This window comes from Vitis vinifera, chromosome 15 (genome assembly GCF_030704535.1).
Source record: "Vitis vinifera cultivar Pinot Noir 40024 chromosome 15, ASM3070453v1".
Lineage (NCBI taxonomy): Eukaryota > Viridiplantae > Streptophyta > Magnoliopsida > Vitales > Vitaceae > Vitis > Vitis vinifera.
In genome coordinates, this window is record NC_081819.1 from 20,266,719 (window position 1) to 20,279,828 (window position 13,110).

The 13,110-nt window shown below is 32.1% G+C and overlaps 1 protein-coding gene and 1 long non-coding RNA gene across 2 annotated transcripts; one reads left to right on the top strand and one right to left on the bottom strand.

Moving 5' to 3' along the window:
* Window positions 1-3,947: 3,947 nt before the first annotated feature.
* Window positions 3,948-4,841, bottom strand: LOC100252950 (GDP-mannose transporter GONST3). Its single transcript, XM_002262816.4, has one exon. It carries the CDS (start codon window positions 4,836-4,838, stop codon window positions 3,948-3,950), a length of 891 nt encoding a protein of 296 aa, XP_002262852.1. The 5' UTR covers window positions 4,839-4,841.
* A 6,182-nt stretch (window positions 4,842-11,023) lies between these two features.
* LOC132255219 (uncharacterized) lies at window positions 11,024-11,911 on the top strand. Its single transcript, XR_009467881.1, has 3 exons — window positions 11,024-11,078; window positions 11,170-11,300; window positions 11,396-11,911. It is a non-coding gene; the product is annotated as an uncharacterized LOC132255219 (long non-coding RNA).
* Window positions 11,912-13,110: the final 1,199 nt, after the last annotated feature.

Genomic DNA, 13,110 nt, shown 5'->3' on the forward strand with positions numbered 1-13,110 from the left:
ATAATTTTTTTAAACTATTTATATCCCATGGATACTCTTAATTTTCTATCAATGTTGATAATTTCAATTCAAACTACTCATTTGGGCTATTAAAATATATATTTTGATTTTTTGAAAATTCTTGTTCAAAATAATCATATTAGCTGCATGCCTCAATTTTCTTTTTCTGAAAAAGAACAAGGTTTGTTGAAAACATATTTCAAAATTATGGCTTTAATACAAATTTAGAAATTGTATTTTTAAACTAATTTTAGATAATAAATCTTTAAAGTATAGCTTTAGTACAAATGTAGAAATTATTATTTTTATTTTATATAAAAGTCTTATTTTCAAAATTAAGTTTGAAACTAATTTAAAAGTAAATAAATAAAAAATAGTTAGTAAACAATTAACTATTTCATTTTGTTGAATTGCCACTTAATGTTTTAATTTTCATATTAATTTAAAAGTCTTATTTTCAAGTAAGGTGTGTGTTTCATAAGGGAGCATAAATACGAGAACTTGGATCCTAAATGTGAGGCATCCTAGGGGAAGGGCTGAGTAGGTCAAAGATCAAGTATTGGCTCTGAGATAACCACCTCCTAGTTGGTAATCGTGGACGAAGGCCGTTTCTCGCTTCTTGAGCTGGGGTTGGCCGTCGTCGGAGGCATGCTCGTTTTTCTTACGAGAACCGCATGCATTGCATTGGTAGTACATGGCTTCTGGGTTCTAGTCCATGATCTCTGGTCCTATATCTCTCTTTCTGTTTCTTGAAGCTACGATTGTTGTTTGGTTTGTGAGAAAATGTGTGAAAAATACAGGTGAGCATTGAGAGAAGGGTTTGGCACGGTGCATATATATCTTTATATATTTTTACTCGTATTAGAGAAGTAACAGGTGTATGTCATTTTTTTTCCAAAAATACCCTTGTTAATCTCCCTTCAAACCTAACCAAGCCCATAAGTTGGTCCATAACTTATACAAAAAATCTATATCTATATACATATAAAAGTAGGGAGTGTTTAAACACTTTTTTTTCCCCTAAAATAACCTTATCATTTCTATTATATATACTTATATCCTATTGTGGACCCCATGGTTCGGCTCATGCGTTTCCCACTCGATGGCGAGCTCGATTTTTATTTTTGAGAAAATGATTTTATTAATTAGGAAAAATGACTTGAAGTTGCCACTTATTTTTGTTTTATTTTTTAAAAGGGTAAACAAAATAAGAAAGAAAACCCTAAGTGTGACTCCTTATTTTGGAAAATGTGATCTACGAAAAACCGGATCAGGTTCAGGGGTCAGGTTACTTATCGGGAAGGCACGGTAAAGACCGTAGCACCCCTCTAAGTCCCTAAAGTAGGGTCTCTACTAATAAAATGAAGCTGACGTGACAATCAATAGGAAAATCAATGGATACTCAAGTCGATTATGTGCATATGGGAATCAGAACATGCATAAAGAATGACCAGAATAGGAATGGATGCGTACCTGGGCCACGGACGAGTAATGCGCTATCATAAAAACAGAGTCAGTGCACAATATAGAGCACGAAACATATCACATGCATCACCGAACAGGGATTAAAATTGTTCGAAGGAAAACTGGATTTTTGAAATTCATTTGAGAATCGGAGTCTTAGAGATTATTTGAAAATTGGAGTTTTGGAGATTATTTGAATATCAGACTTTTAGAGGTTGAATGTGAGAACGAGAATTTTAGAAATTGAATTTGAACGAGATCGGAATTTTGAAAACGATTTGAGAGTTCGGGATTTTAAATGAGTGGATAAGTGGATGAGTAGGTAAGTGAAAGAAGAAAATAACAACGATGGCGAAATAATAAAGATTAGGTAAATAATTGCGAAAGATGGAATTTTAGAGATTGAAAATGTGAATTTAGAGATTGAAAACTTAAGAATTTATTTAGAGATGAGATCTTTGGCATATGAATAACTGAATAAGTAAATGGATGGGATAACATTAATAACGAGAATGATCATTAAACAGCGGTATACGAACGGTGGAGCTTTTGAGATTGGAAATTAGATTTGGAAATCGGGTTCTGAAGAATTAAACTTTAACGATTAGAATAAATAAATAAATAAATATGGAATAATAATGCTATTTGACGGAAACAATATTTTAAACGAATAGAAAATGAGTAGTTGAATTTTTAAGATTGAAAATTAAATTAGGACGTTGGATTTTTGAAGAATTGGACCTTAAATAAATAAATAGATATGAGATAAGAATTCTGATTAACGAAAATAACGTTTAAACGAATTATTGAAAAATTAAATTAAGTCATTAGATTTTTGAAAGATCGGACTTTAAATAACTAGATAAATAAGGGATAATGATTCTATTCGATGAAAATAAGATTTAAACGAATTATTAAAATATTAGATTAAGACATTAGATTTTCGAAGGATCAGACTTTAAATAACTAGATGGGTATGGGATTATAATTCTAATTGATGAGAATAAGATTTGAACGAGTTATTTGAAAATTTGAATTAAGACAGAGGATTTTTGAAGGATTAGGCTTTAAATAACTAGATAAGTATGAGATTATAATTCTAATTGATGAAAATAAGATTTGAACGAGTCATTGAAAAATTAAATTAAGGTAGAGGATTTTTTAAAGAATTTTATACTTTAAATAACTAGATGAGTATGAGATTATAATTCTAATTGATGAAAATAAGATTTGAACGAGTTATTGAAAAATTGAATTAGGGCAGAGGATTTTTGAAGGATTAGGCTTTAAATAACTAGATAAGTATGAGATTATAATTATAATTGATGAAAATAACATTTAGACGAATAGTGTAATTTTTAGGATTGAACATTAAATTGAGACATGGGATTTTTTGAAAGAATTGGACTTTAATGAATGTGATTCTTAGAAGAGGATAAATAAATACATATGAAGTAATAATAATAATTAACAAACATGATATTTAAATGAGTGAAATTGAATAGTGGAAATTTTGAGATTGAAAATTAATTTAAGAAGTCAGGTTTTTTTTTTTTTTTTTGAAAAATTGAATTTTAATGATTGAAATTTTTAGAAGAATTAAATACATAAATACAGACTAATAATAATAATAACGAAGATAATATCTAAACGGATAAAAGTAAATAGTCGGATATTTGAAACCGAAAATTAATTTAGGAAGTCGAATTTTTGAAGAATTGAATTTTAGTGATTGGAATTTTTAAAAGAATTAAATATATAAATACAGACTAATAATAATAATACCAATAATAATATCTAAATGGATGAAAGTAAATAGTCGGATATTTGAAATTGAAAATTAATTTAGGTAGTCGGATTTTTGAAGAGTTGAATTTTAGTGATTGGAATTTTCAAAAGAATTAAATATATAAATACGGACTAATAATAATAATACCAAGAATAATATCTAAACGAATGAAAGTAAATAGTCGGATATTTGAAATTGAAAATTAATTTAGGAAGTCAGATTTTTGAAGAGTGGTTTTAAAGAACATAAGTTTTGAAGATGAGACTTAAAATTTGGAATGTAGAAAATTCATTGAGATCAACATAAATTAATTATATACAAATTTTCACATATGATGATTAGACATAATTAAAGCAACGAAGATAAAATATAAATTATTTTAAGTTTTAAAAAACAATATTCTATCCTAAAAAATTATCTCTTAGTTGTGTTTAAGTTGAGCTAACTAAATTGGTAGGAATAAAATAAGATAACCAATAAAAGGGAATGATTGAATTAATTAATTATGGATGTTAGAGGTTTTTAAAAGAATTATTAAGAATTTGGGCAGCCTAATGGGCTAGCTTGAAATGGACATGGGCCATGAGAGTGATTGGCTCAAGGAGGAATAGGGCCCTTCATGAACAACTTTGGACCTGGGCTCCAACTTAAGCCCATACCCGCCACCATGGGCAAGCCCAAGGCCCCATCACCTTCACAGCCCACTTATTTGAGAAGATGCTACCCCCACCATCAAGCTTGGGTTGGGCTCCAACTCAAGCCCAAACCCATCACCAAGAGCAAGCCCAAGAGCTCCAAACTCCCTCACAGCCCACCTCTCCAACCTCCGCCTGGGCATCACCCTCATCCACGGCCTCAGCCGAGGCTTCTCCAACTCTCCCATTACCAGCAACTCCAATGGAAACAACACGAGAGCCTCGAGATTATTGTAGAGGACAAGGCCCCAAGTCTTTAAACCTATGTTCATAACCACATGCTTTATGTAAACGAAGTCTATGGACATGCTCACCAAGTAGGCCACTCCCCAGCTATACGCCATGACACTGAACTGATTATCTGTTAGCACATAAAGCACACTTCCACCGAAGATGGTGGCGAGGGAGAGCCAAGTCTTTACCGACGGCCATGGCTGGTGCAAGAAGAGGGTCTCTCCCACTGCAACAAAGATGGGGACAGCTGACCTTACCACGATGAACGTGTCAACGTTGGAGTGGAGGAGGAGCTCACTGTTGGTGAAGATGGAGATGTAGAACAAGACTGCAGCCGGGAAGGACCGCCACAACGTGTGGCCGTGCAGACCACCATGATCTATGAGCTTGAGCCACCCGCCGATGAGGACTCCGGCGACGCTTGTGAAGTACTGTAGAGCAGTAAGTGCTCCTGGATATGGGAATCTCATGACTGCCCATTTGTTGATGATGGAAAGGAGTGACGCAGAGATGCAGTATCCCAAGGCAACTCCATAGATTGAAGCTCGGCGGAGCAAGGCTTTGCAGCAGGTTGCTGGGTTTTGGGTGGAAGAGGAAAGGGTTTCTGAGCCCTTGCGGGGCTCAACAGCTTTGGGATTTTCCTCATCGATGGACATGGATCTCAAAGCCTCTCGCGCGACCTCCCTCTGCTCCTCCTTCTTTGCTGTTTTTATCTTCCTTTGCAAGCCATTACTTGTTTTTTCCTGTTCATCCCATCAGCTGAGTATGGCTAGCCATGCCCCTGCTGCTACACGTCCCATGCAGCCGGGATTCATGCCTAGAGAGGGGTCCCCCCATACTTCAAAGGAATGCAATGAAAAATAATAAAAAGAAGCTACATCCACTCTCCCCGAGTCCTCACCCTAACAGGTTCTACACCTATCATTATTATATGTAATTAATTCATATATCTTATCATTATTATATATAATTAATTAAAATAATATTTATATTTTAGATAAAAATATATATGAAAAAACAATTTTTTAGAATCCGAATAACATCCTTTTAAAATCCAAATTACATCTTTTTTTTAATTATACACGTTTATATCCTATTATTATATATAATTAAATGAATAATTTTTTTTAAATTTAAAAATAATTATTATATTATTTAATTTATATTATTTTAATACTTATCATTATAAAAATAAATATTCACTTAAATATTTATGTTTATTTAAGAGTTTAAATTAATGAAACTTGAAAAAAAAACCAAATAAAAACCCAAGGTTACATTATTTTTTTTTTTTTTTGTAAAACTTGACATAAAGTTTGCATAAGTCCAATGTTAGCTATTTATTCCCCATGCTACTGCCACTTTTATTTTCTACCCATGAAACCCATCCCACATTGTAATTGACATAAAAATTTTGTCTCATAAATAAAAAATTTATGTTATCTTATTTTATTACTTATTTCAATTCTTTCTTTTTAAAATTTTATTTTCCTTTTTATAATATGAGCCTTTGGCGACCAAACCCATGATCTCGATTTTAAATCTTAGTTCTATGTCAATTTTTTTTTTTTTTAGTTTTGACAATTTTATTTAAAAAATCAATTGATGTTGGGTGAAGGTAGAATATCATGCTAGAAAAATAAATACATCTTATTTGTATTAACAAAGAATGAGAATGACTAACTTCCATATGCAGTCCAGGATCGAGGTGTTGACAAGAATGGAGTTGTTAACAGCTTGAACTTCTTTCCAAATTAATTTTATTCCAAATTTTTATAAGTCCATTATATTTCCTTTTGTGTTATTATTATTAATTAAGTCAATCATACTTGTTTAATCATAAGTTGATTACACAGTAATGTTAGAATTTTCAAAACGATTATAAATTACAAAAAAAGTACGTATATTTTGTGTTAATGTTTTCTTTTATTTTACGCTATCAATTTATACGTCACCAAGATTATTTTGTGTCAGGTTTGAATCCTCCCACTCAGACTCTTGGGTATAGACTTTTTATTTTTTTCCTGCCAAAACTACCCCTGAAAAATGGGTTAATTACACTTCTGGCCTCCACGGTCTAATTTAATAATGGCTCGGTAGTTGTTGTTGGGCTATGAACCTATGATTTGCATGTGAGCAATTGAATGGCACAAAAAGCGAGGCGTTTTCGTTAATATGCCTTGATTGATGGGCCCTTTAAAAAAGAAAAAGATCGAAGGCGTAGAGTGAGAGAGAAGATATGGTGATTCCATGTCCAACTCAAAGTAGTAATTTTTTTCCACCTTTTGCATTTTTTTTATAAATATAAAAAATTGAAAATACCGAAATGCCCCCCGACAAAAAAAACAGTAGGCCATGTCTCGCCTGAACATATGATGAAAAATCTGAAATAAATAAAATAAAGAGGAAAAAAATTTAAAAAAATTAAAATTTACATATTATTTTAAATTTATTTAATTTATTGTAACTCTGTACTATAAAAATTAAATAATTAAAAAATATATCAAATTTTAATTAATTTATTATAGTAATTTACCATCCTATTATTTTTACGACTTTCAATCATCACCCTCAATAAATAGGTGACAAAAATCATAGTGTATGTCCATTTTGATATTATTATATGGTAATTTTTATTTATAAAAATAAATAAAAGAGGTACGGGTGGAAAGGGAAATTACTTCAATCCCTTGACTAAAATAAAATTTCAAAAAAAATGAAAATGATGGAATAAGGTGGATGGTTGATGGGGGATGGTAGGGGTGTTTTGGTCATTATGGAAAATGGGCAGCAAATAGAGGAGAATCAAGTATCTTATCTGGAAGGTGATTCTCCAACTGCCACCGAAGAACAGGGTGTGAAACCACGATTCCGTGAGCGATGTGAATCTCCTATAATGCCCTTCCAGGCCAACAAGGAAAATAAATTCCATCGTTATAATTATAGTCATTTTGATAAAATTAAGGAGGGTTTTTATTTAAAAATTAATCGAAATGTGACCTTATTAATACATTTTTCAAAGAGTTGTGCAAGATAAACTTTTGAAATGGGAGACGTGTGGGATCCTCCCTAAAAAATGTCACGTGGCGCTCTCTCCCTTGCACACGCAGACGGTCCCCCTTACGACGTGTGGCCAAGGAGGAAAAAATCGGAAAAAATAGGCGAAATATCGCCGATATATTGCGTGTCGACGGGTAGCGACACGACAAATGGAGGAGATAAGTCGGCTGGGCGATTTTTCGCCAAAAATCGCCAAAAAATCGGCGATATATCGCCGATATATCGGCGACACAGGATAAATCGGCGATTTTTTGATAAAATCGCCTGAGAATCCCGTGTGTCGCCGATTTATCGGCGATATATTGCCGATTTTTGGCGAAAAATCGCCCCTCTCTCTCCAGCGTGATCTGACGGCCCAGATCACGCCCATGTTGATCCAACGCCCAGATTTGAATCCCAACGTTAACAAAGAGATCCAACGGCCAGATTGCTTCCAAATTGTGATCCAACGGCCAAAATTAATTTTAAACGGTAACTTAAGGTTCCAACGGCTATTTTGGCCCAAATTTCATCTATAAATAGCCAATTTTGCATCAATTTCATCCATCTTTGCTTTGATTCTTCATTTGCTCTCTTATTACTCCAATTTTTTCCAAGATTGCTCAAGTATTCAATCATTTTAAGGTATGTTTGTTTGAAATTATAATTAATTTTGTTTGCAATAATTAATTCATGTATTTTTAATTAATTAGTATGTTTACATTCAATTGTAATTATTTTGTATATTTTTATTGAATTAATTTAGGTTATGATATATTTATTTTAGATGATTATTTGTGATTTAAATTCGTATTTAGAATTACATTAAACTAATTAACTTAGCTAAATTGTTTAATTAATTTAATTAACATAGTAAATTATGTAATTAATTTAATTAACATGGTTAATTATGGAATATTAAATATGCTCAATTTTTTATATTATCGCGATTTATTTTCATATTCAATTATGATTAATTTCAATATTTAGTAAATTTGTCATAAAATTACATTTAGATTTTAAAAATTAACTTAGGTAATTTATTTAATTAGTTAAATTAACATGAACTACTATATATGAAATATTAAATATGCTCAATTTTTTATATTATCGCGATTTATTTTCATATTCAATTATGATTAATTTCAATATTTAGTAAATTTGTCATAAAATTACATTTAGATTTTGAAAATTAACTTAGGTAATTTATTTAATTAGTTAAATTAACATGAACTACTATATATGGAATATTAAATATGCTCAATTTTTTATATTATCGCGATTTATTTTCATATTCAATTATGATTAATTTCAATATTTAGTAAATTTGTCATAAAATTATATTTAGATTTTAAAAATTAACTTAGGTAATTTATTTAATTAGTTAAATTAACATGAACTACTATATATGGAATATTAAATATGCTCAATTTTTTATATTATCGCGATTTATTTTCATATTCAATTATGATTAATTTCAATATTTAGTAAATTTGTCATAAAATTACATTTAGATTTTGAAAATTAACTTAGGTAATTTATTTAACTAGTTAAATTAACATGAACTACTATATATGGAATATTAAATATGTTCAATTTTTTATATTATCGCGATTTATTTTCATATTCAATTATGATTAATTTCAATATTTAGTAAATTTGTCATAAAATTACATTTAGATTTTAAAAATTAACTTAGGTAATTTATTTAATTAGTTAAATTAACATGAACTACTATATATGGAATATTAAATATGCTCAATTTTTTATATTATCGCGATTTATTTTCATATTCAATTATGATTAATTTCAATATTTAGTAAATTTGTCATAAAATTACATTTAGATTTTGAAAATTAACTTAGATAATTTATTTAACTAGTTAAATTAACATGAACTACTATATATGGAATATTAAATATGCTCAATTTTTTATATTATCGCGATTTATTTTCATATTCAATTATGATTAATTTCAATATTTAGTAAATTTGTCATAAGATTTTAAAAATTAACTTAGGTAATTTATTTAATTAGTTTAATTAACATAGATTTAAATTTAAGTGTATTTTTCTTGCAATATATTTAGCATGGCTAGTGAAGGTGGTTCTGCCGTGCCAGGGCGAGATCTGGCTTGGAAGTATTGTTTACCAATTGAGGGTAATCGAAATGGAACAATTTGTAATTTTTGTGGGTTGGTAATGAAAAGTGGAGGCATCACACGATTCAAGTCTCATTTAATGCATAAGGACCCGCATAACAACACCAAAAAGTGTCCAAGAGTGCCGCCCGAAGTGAAAGAAGAGATATGATTGTTGGTGCATGACAAACAAAAAGCAAAAGCAAAGAAAAGTGCTGATATTGAAGAAATTCGTAGTCAATTACGTGGCACAATGGGGACGCATCATACACATTTGGTAAACGAAGATGATGATGATGAAGATGCTGAGGATGAAGATGTGTATATGTATCCAACAGATATGCACCCAGATGAGCGAGATGCATATCGATCTGCAGTTCGTGCCTCGAAAGCATCTAATTGGGAACGTGAACAACATGAGAATATTGTAGGAAGCAAATGCAAATCGGGAGAGTCTTCTACTGGTATACCGTCGACGATGCGAAAATCACAGAGTATGCGACATTCGCATCATTCACCCCCTATTGTCCCTTCGCTTTACAAGTCTTCTGCAGCAAAACAAAAAAATATCAAAGATATATTCAAGGGTGGTGCAATTAAAGAAACGATGGGACGCTTAATCAGCAAATTCTTCATTTATGAGAGTGTCGCACCCGCAAAAGCAAAGTCTCATCACTTCAAGAATATGATTATTGGTGCACAACAAGCAGGTAATTACTAATTTATCAAATGTTATATTGTGTTATACTTTTAGTAAGTATAGTATTTTGTGACATGTTTTACATATGAAGTGCAGGAATGGGAATCGAACCTCCATCTCCATATGAAATAAAGAACAAATACTTGGAAATGGAGTACAAAGAAATGGAAGCTTATGTGAACCAACAAAGGGAAAAATGGAAGACATATGGGTGCACAATAATGTCAGATGGATGGACAGGGCCCACGAAATTAAGTATTATTAATTTCATGGTTTATTCTAAAGGGACCACGGTGTTCCTTAAGTCAGTCGATGCATCGAACTATATCAAAGACCACAAGTATATATATGAGCTTTTGAAGACTATTATCAAAGAAGTCGGTAAGGAAAATGTGGTCCAAATTGTCACAGATAATGGGTCGGCATTCATGAAAGTAGGGAAACAATTGATGAAGAAGTATAACTTATATTAGACTCTGTGTACGGCACACTGCATCGACTTAATCTTTGAAGACATCGGTAAAAGACCCAATGTTATCGAGGTGATAAACAATGCTCGCAAGATAACTAACTTCATTTACAATCATGGTTGGTTACTAGCACAAATGAGAAAGTATTGTGGTGGAGACATTGTTCGACCAGGAGCTACAAGGTTTGCTACCAATTATATTGCTCTTGACAGTCTTCTAAAAAAAATGGCTGATTTGAAAAAATTGTTTATGAGTGATGAATGGGCACAACACAAACTCAGTCGAACAAAACTTGGACGAGAATTGGAGCAATTGTTGTTTGACCATACGTATTGGGACAGATTGACAAATATAGTTTCATTATATGAGCCATTATACGTGGTGCTTTGACTTGTGGATTCTGAAGTTGTTCCCACAATGCCATTTGTGTACGAGCTTATGCACGTGATGAAAGAGAACCTTATTCGTCAAGGAGCTGGAGATTAGATGTTCAAAATAATACAAGATCGTTGGCAGAAAACACTAAAACATCCACTTCATGCAGCAGGTACTTAAATACTATATATCTTTATAAGTTTTTACTTTGTATTTAAGTTTCTTTAAAAAAAAAATACTAACTCTACTAAATTTTATTGTAGCATACTTCTTGAATCCAAGATTTCAATATAGGCGTGGAGTTGGTAGTGATCCGGAACTACTTCAAGCTGTCCATGATGTTTTTGCAAAATTAGATCCAACTACTGAATCGCTTGGTCAATTTGGAAATGAGGTGAATAAAAAATTGTTATTTTTGTCAATAAAACAATAATTTCATTCATCAATTTATTTGAACGTTTACTAACAAATTAAATGTTGAATACATAGCTTGTACTTTTTCGAGATGCAAAAAGAGGATTCGGTGATCGAGCGGCAATTGCATCAAGGTCAACCATGGTGCCCGGTGAGTCTTTATAGGAAAAAATTGATTATTATTATTGTAAGTTCACCACATAAGTATTTATATGATTATCAAATTCGTTGCAGCTGAATGGTGGTTTATGTATGGGAATCAAACACCTACATTGAGAAAGTTAGCCATCAAAGTTCTCTCACAAACTGCGTCATCTTCTGCATGTGAGAGAAATTGGAGCACGTTTGCTCTCATCCACACAAAGCAACGAAATCGTTTGGCTTACCCTCGATTGGAGCAATTAGTGTTTTGTTACTATAATATGAGGCTAAAGTTACGCGATATGGAGGCAGAAAATGATCGAGTTGCTGAAAAAGATTACCTTGATCTTCTTGACATTTCAGCCGAGGTGGGTGAAGAAGAAGATAATCAGTTGTTCCAGTGGGTTAGGCCTATACACTTGGATGACGAAGTTGGAAATCCTGATCCACGAATTGTCGCTCATGCTCGAGAATTTGGAGTTAATGTTGAATGTGTGTTGTCCGAAGAAGTTCACTATGAAAGTTTTAGCAAAGATACTGATGATTCCCTTCATGCGACATATTCCCACCAAGAGATTGACTCCACAAGTGTTGGCCATAGTAGTAGACCTAGTGCTGCAGGTACTTCTGCTTCTGGTTACGATGGTTCAAGAGGTGGAACTGAGATGGAGGTGATAATGGGGGAGGAGATATTGATGAACGTCGACATAGTCAATATCCAATCAGCCAATTTACTTGTGAAAATGATTTCACACACTGCACACAGGATGAAGACCATGGCTCTAGAAGAGCTGGTCTAGGCATAGGAGCTATTGGGAGGCCTTATAGAGGAAGAGAACGAATGATGGAACCATATAACGAGGAGTTACTTTCAGGGAGTTTTGAATCTATGAGTATAGGGACTCAATTTAGTGACTCCTCGAATGAGGCTAACGTCTACCCTCCTCATGTGATGAGTTATGGTCAACCTTCAAGTTCAACAGATGAAGAGTATGGTATGTCGCATTATTCCCCTTCCAGACAAATGCCATACCAAATTCCATATCAGATGGAAGAAGGATTTGGCGTTAACACATGGGTGAACTTTGAGTATCCTATCCATGTAAAAGCAGTAGGCAGGACTCAAGAGATATATGCATGGCATGTTAGAATTTATAACCAATATTATCGAGGCTCATTGACTTGGTACCAATATTGTCTCCAACAGCAAGCCGGGGTTCTTTCATCTATCAATCCCATTGAACCACATCGAAACTCATTTTGGTACTAAAGGGACATTGCAATGTAATGTGTACAAATTATTGTTATTTAATGAAATGAAGTATTTGATGTGACTTTATAATGAGAACAATTACGAAATTAACATTTCTTATAGATCAACATGATATAATTACATCTAATATCGCAAATTATATCATATATATATATATATCAAATTTTTTAATAAAACAATTTTAAAATGTCTATTATACTTTTAATTATATTATTATGAGGTTTTTCTTGCATTTCCATGAGTTTTTAACAATTTTAATCCTATCAATAATATCCACCGATATATCTCCGATATATCCAAAAATATCTCCGATATATCCGATATATCCGTAAAATCGAATTATCGATATATCCGTGATTACCGATATTTTCATCCT